Below are 5709 nucleotides of genomic sequence, written 5' to 3' on the forward strand. Positions count from 1 at the left end.
TTTTTTGTCTGTAAGGCCTAAGTGAAAAAAGAAAATGATTAGGTCTATAAGGAAGGTATTTCTTTTGCCACTTTCTTATTTCATTTGTTGCCAGTGAAATCTGAGGAAAGACTTGTTTGAAGTTTCAGGGAGTAGAATAAAAGTATTTCATTTCACATAGTACCTGGAAAGAAAGGTTTTGGCTAAAGGTAATAAAGATTTGTGGAAAAGGAAACTTTATGGGTCACTCAGGAGAAAGCAAAAGAGTGATTTCATATGCAGAATTAGTCCCTCCCCTATTCCCCATTCCCTCCTCCAATTTCTCACCTCACTGAATCCATGCCTTAATATTAGTGGCACATTACTACCTTATCATGCCAGGCTTGCTTTAGTACATACAGTGTTTCTTGATACTATATAGTTATCTACTTTTGCTTAACAAATTATTCTGAAATTTAGCAAATATTTGTTATCTCACACAGTATCTGAGGGTCAGGAATTTGGCTGAGCTGGATAGTTTGGGCTTAGAGTCTCATGAGATTATTGTTGAGATATCAGATTACAGCTGAAGACTTTACTAGACTGGAGGATCCATCCACCTCTGATGGCACACTCATGTGGCTTTTGGCCTCAATTTGTTCTAGCTGTTTTCCAGAAACCTCAACCTCCTGGGCCTCTTAGTAAGTAAGGCTCCTTGTGGCATGACATCTGACTTCCCCCAAAGCAAGTGATGAGGGAGAGAAAGAGAGAGAGAAATCATGATGGAACCATATGACCTTGTCATCATAGCCACACACTAATGTCACTTTTGCTATTTATTCTGTTGGAAACAAATCATTAAGTGTGGCCCACACTCGAGGGCAATTAAGTCTCACTTCTTGAAGGAAGGAGTATCAACAAATTGTGGACATATTTTTAAATCTACTACCATTTATGTTAAAATTATTTTAATGGTTCTTTGAGAAACCAGCTAAAGTATTCCTTGATCCTCTAAGACTACAGTCTTGTGCCTCAGTACCTCATAGGTTAAATAGAATAGTAAACTGGCCTGGGAGCTTATTTATAAGAGAACATAAAGTTGTCATTCCAAATATGTTTATAAGTTAGAGTCTAATTATGTTTTGCAGTAAAACGAAAATCTTTTCATTTTTCTAAGTCCAATTTACTTTTTTTCAATCAGGAAAGGAAGATTATATTATTTTATTTTTTATGCAGTAGAATAAGGAGAGCCATTTTATCTGTTTGCAGTTCATGTCTTCATAACAAATTCTTAGTGTATATCACTTGTTTTTCTTTACAGTATACTGGTTAAAATTCTGATCACAAATTTGCTTTACAAAGTGTTTTTGAATTATGGAATACATTTGATCTATCAAAATTTCCATTATGTTCTGTCTTATTCAATGACAGTAATTTTTTTTTCAAAAAGTACTGACCCCAGACTTAACTCTTTTAATATTTTATTTCATTACAAACAGAAAAGTATAGTGATATTACAAATGGTAATAGAATACTTGAGCAGAAAGGGACTTAGATACTATCTAATCCAGTGTTCTTATTTTCATGTTTAAGGTTTGAGACTAAATTATTTGCCTTGCGTTTCAGAAGTTTCAACAGAGCCTGATTTGCAAGCCAGGATTTCTTATTCACATTCTACATTTTTTCTTGATTCAGGCTTCCTTAACGTATACAAACAATGAAGCTTAAGTCAAATTTTTTAAAAGCCAAACATTTATTACTGTCACAGTGGGGATTAAGGAAAATTTTTTTTTAAATCATACGTTTATGTTAACTAGGGTTCAATAGGTTTTCTCGTAAATTAGCCTTAATGATTCCGATTTTAGCTAGATTTTAAGTTAGCCTGAAATATCACTGAATTAATCTGAATCGTCTCCATCTGTATTTACCACTCCTTTTTTGTAAGCTTAATTGTAGGTGTTCTTTTTTTCTTTTTTCTTCCTTTAGCCCACCTGACCACTCACTGCCTGCCTTCCTTCCTTCCTATCTTCTTTTCTTTTTCTTTCTTTTTTGTTACTTCCTGGAATACTTTTAGAAACTAGGATATACAAACTGATAATATATAGTGCCTTCTAAATCAAACAATGTGAGTAGCCTCTTACTTTGACCATGAAAAATAACTACTATAGAGAGCTACTTGAAATTCAAGCCATTTTATATCTATTTTTTATTAGACTGAATAGTATGGACATGTATTTTCAATTCCTAACTAGTTTCTTAGAGTTTATTTTCTAATTGAGAATATATTCATAGTTGATGTCAAGTGGAATTTGGCAGAGAGGTAAAGAAGAAGAAGGAGTTTATGGTTTTCTAATAGAAGATATCAGGAAGGAAGTAAATAGAGCTTCTAAACTGGTAAGTAAATTATTTTATTATTACACTAAATGCCATAAATATTGTCAGTACTTGGGAAGTATTTTCTATCAGTTTCTGTACTAGAAATTTATGACTTTATGTTTCAGTGCATATTTTTGTCATTTAAATATGGTAAGTTTTAAGAGAACAGTTTCTATTTTTGCCCATGAAAGAAAGCTTAATTGACCGTGGATAATACATGTGACAATACTGATTTCACTTCTTTATCTTATTCCAACCTATCTATCAGAATTGACCATCAGAATTAAGATCTGATGGTCAGTCGTCTCTATCAGAATTATGATTGTAACTCCACTCTGCTGTTCTGCAAACCTTTGAACCTTCAATCCTGAGTCAACCCAACCATTTGCTTTTTTATTCTTTGGTGGTGGTGGTGGTGGTGGTGGTGGTATTTTTGTTGTTGTTTTGAGACAGAGTTTCGCTCTTGTTAACCAAGCTGGAGTGCAATGGTGCCATCTGGGCTCACTGCACCCTCCGCCTCTCAGGTTCAAGCGATTCTCCTGCCTCAGCCTCTCAAGTAGCTGGGATTACAGGCACATGCCACCATGTGCCGCTAATTTTTTTGTATTTTTAGTAGAAATGGGGTTTTACCATGTTAGCCAGGCTGATTTCGAACTCCTGCCCTCAGATGATCAGCCTGCCTCAGCCTCCCAATGCGTTGGGATTACAGGCGTGAGCCACCGTGCCTGGCCTTTTTTATTCTTATACCTCAGTTGCTGAGGTTGTAATATTGGATTGAGTTAAAATTACACAGCTATGCAGACTGGTAATTCATGATCTCTATATCTCAGGACACTTCTCTGACATTGTATGGTTATATTCAGTGTGCTTTTCTATTATCTAGGGTAGGCATTCTAAATTTTGGCCATCTTCTATGTAATAGCTACTATGCTATATGCAGGGAAAGGTCTCCATAAGGTCTGAGTAAAAATAATGAGATAGAATGAGACTATTGGAAGTATACGGAGTTCTGTTCAGAGAATGTGATACCAGAATTGATTATTTTCATTGGGAAGCATTTGTGGTGATGAGGGGATTAATCATTACACTGGAGGAGAAATTAAGGGCACCAACACATTATAGTTGAAGTCAAAGATTGCCCCATAAATGCTGGAGTTGTTTAGACTTTGTTTCGACCTGTGCCAAAGTCGTGAGGTAGAAGAGTGACTAGGAAGTTAGCAGATAGCAGATGGGTAAATGTCATTAGGCTCAAAGGTCCAGATTTTTCAAAGTTTGAAAATTGAGTAGTGGCCTATAGTATTCAACAGAGAACTAAAATAATGTTCTCTTTGTCCCCTTTCCTGCCCTGTCCATGTCCCACCCCATACCAAGTCTGGAAATTAAGGAGGATGGAAAAATAAGCAGCTTTATTCAAGAAGGTCTAAAAGGAAAGCATGTAGGAACATTTATTTTAGTTGAGGCAAAGAAGTGCAGGCACTTACTTTTGATAGTATCAAGAAGGTAGGAGAGTTAATGAAGAAAAGAGAGGTTCTAGGGCACAAAGAAAAACCATGGGAGAAAGGTTAGCATGAATCTAAGGACCACACAAGATATTAAATTTAAGATATTAATATCATAATTCCTCAACTTTCTGGTGATAGGTGAGTTTGTGGTAAAAGGTTATCTCTAAAGGTCCCCTTATGGTTTGGAACTACAGATTGAATATCTCCTATCCAAAATGCTTGGAACCAGAAGCATTTTAGATTTGAGGGATTTTTTGTTTGTTTGTTTTTGTTTTTGTTTTTTCCAGATTTAGGAATATTTGCTTACCAGTTGAGCACCTCTAATCTGAAAATTTAAAACCCAAAATGCTCCAGTGAGCATTTCCTTTGAGCATCATGTTGGCATTCAAAGAGTTTCTGATTTTGAAGCACTTTGAATCTTAGAATTTGGGATTAGGGATATTCAGCCTGTACCTGTTTTGGTAAAACATCTGAATCCTTTCCATGTATATTATGAACCCTGGAAAAGAAGAGCCCTGGTTGTGAACTCAAACTAGAATTCCTTGTGTCAGTTCTTTGGGAGAGTTTCAGGTTGTCCATGTATTCTCCAGTGACCTAGGTGGTACTCAAAGGGGTCAGCAGTACCTCTGTAATCCCTGAATCAGTGACCATTTTAATAGCCGTTTTAAGGGTTCCTAGGTATTTTACGTGCTGTTCTGTATTTTGCTAATGATTGATTCATATAATAATCTTTGTGTTTATGTACCACTATTATTTTTCAGTTAGTGGTACTGCTAGTATATTCATTTCCTAGGGCTGCCTAGGAAAAACAAATTTGTTGCTTTAAATTAATTTATTCCCTCACCGTCCCGGAGGCTGGAATTCTAAATCCAAGTGTCAGAAGGGTTGGTTCCTTCTAGAGGCACGGAGGGAAAATTGATCCCCTGCCTCTCTCCCAGCTTCTCATGGCTGCTGGCAACCTTTGGAGTATCTTGGCTGGTGGCAGCATAACTCCAATCTGCTTCTGTCTTCATAAACCTTTCTCTGTATATGCCTGTAGCTTAAATCTCTCTTTTTTCTCTTGTAAATATATCAGTTATTTGATTAAAGGACCACCCTAAATCCAAGATGATCTCATCTCAATATCCTTAACTTAATTACATCTGCAAAGACCCTATATCCAAATAAGTTCACATTCATAGGTACTGGGAGTTGGGACCTGAGCATAACTTTTTGGAGACCACTCAAAATCAGCTGTAGGTGTCCCTGGCGTGTGCTGCATCCTGTGCTGCACAAGGGTTCAAAGACGAGAGGGAATGGTAGGGGAATGAAGAAAGGCACAAAGACAGACATAGGGAAAAGTGGGTCCAGGTAGTCCAGGAAAGTGAAAGTATCAATTTCTCTGGCCCCATCCTGCCTCAGAGTACTTTATTTTATATGTTACAAAGCACACAGCAGAGGAAGGGTGCAGTTACTCAGAACAGCCTGTAGTTATAATTCTCGTACTTCAGTTAATCTTACGACAAAGTCAGTGAAAGCTGGTTATCTTTCGCTAGATCCAACTGCTCTTCTCCGAGACTTACACATTCCCCTATTATGGTTTCGCTTCTCTGGAGTTCACCCGAAGTTCACAGCAGCCTTGCTGCTGACGCCCCAGAGGAGGTGGGCTACTCTGTTTCTCTACAGGTGTCTAACACCTTTTCATTTGACCAGAAAAGAGTGATCTTAGCCATTTTTTTTTACAAATTGGTTTATAGTATTTTCCTGTTTTTGGTGAGTATTGCCTAATTTATGTACTTTCTCTTGAGATTTCAATGAGCTGTTCAAGTATATAGCTTTTATGTTTATAAATGCTTCAGTTTAAAATATTTTAATAGGAAGGAAAAGGGGCTTC

General features: G+C 36.8%; 1 protein-coding gene across 2 annotated transcripts in view; it reads left to right on the plus strand.

Annotated features, from left to right (window-relative positions):
- G2E3 (G2/M-phase specific E3 ubiquitin protein ligase) overlaps positions 1-5709 on the plus strand; it is a 57730-nt gene that overhangs the window by 25200 nt on the left and 26821 nt on the right. The window contains exon 3 of one of the 2 annotated variants that reach the window (XM_017537573.2): positions 2251-2352. The exons of the other annotated variant lie outside the window; for it this stretch is intronic. Coding sequence (XP_017393062.1) covers positions 2251-2352 — 102 coding nt within the window. The remainder of the gene's footprint in view (positions 1-2250; positions 2353-5709) is intronic. 2 annotated transcript variants of the gene reach the window in all.

This window comes from Cebus imitator, unplaced genomic scaffold, assembly GCF_001604975.1.
Source record: "Cebus imitator isolate Cc_AM_T3 unplaced genomic scaffold, Cebus_imitator-1.0 Scaffold104, whole genome shotgun sequence".
In the NCBI taxonomy this organism is placed as follows: Eukaryota; Metazoa; Chordata; class Mammalia; order Primates; family Cebidae; genus Cebus; species Cebus imitator.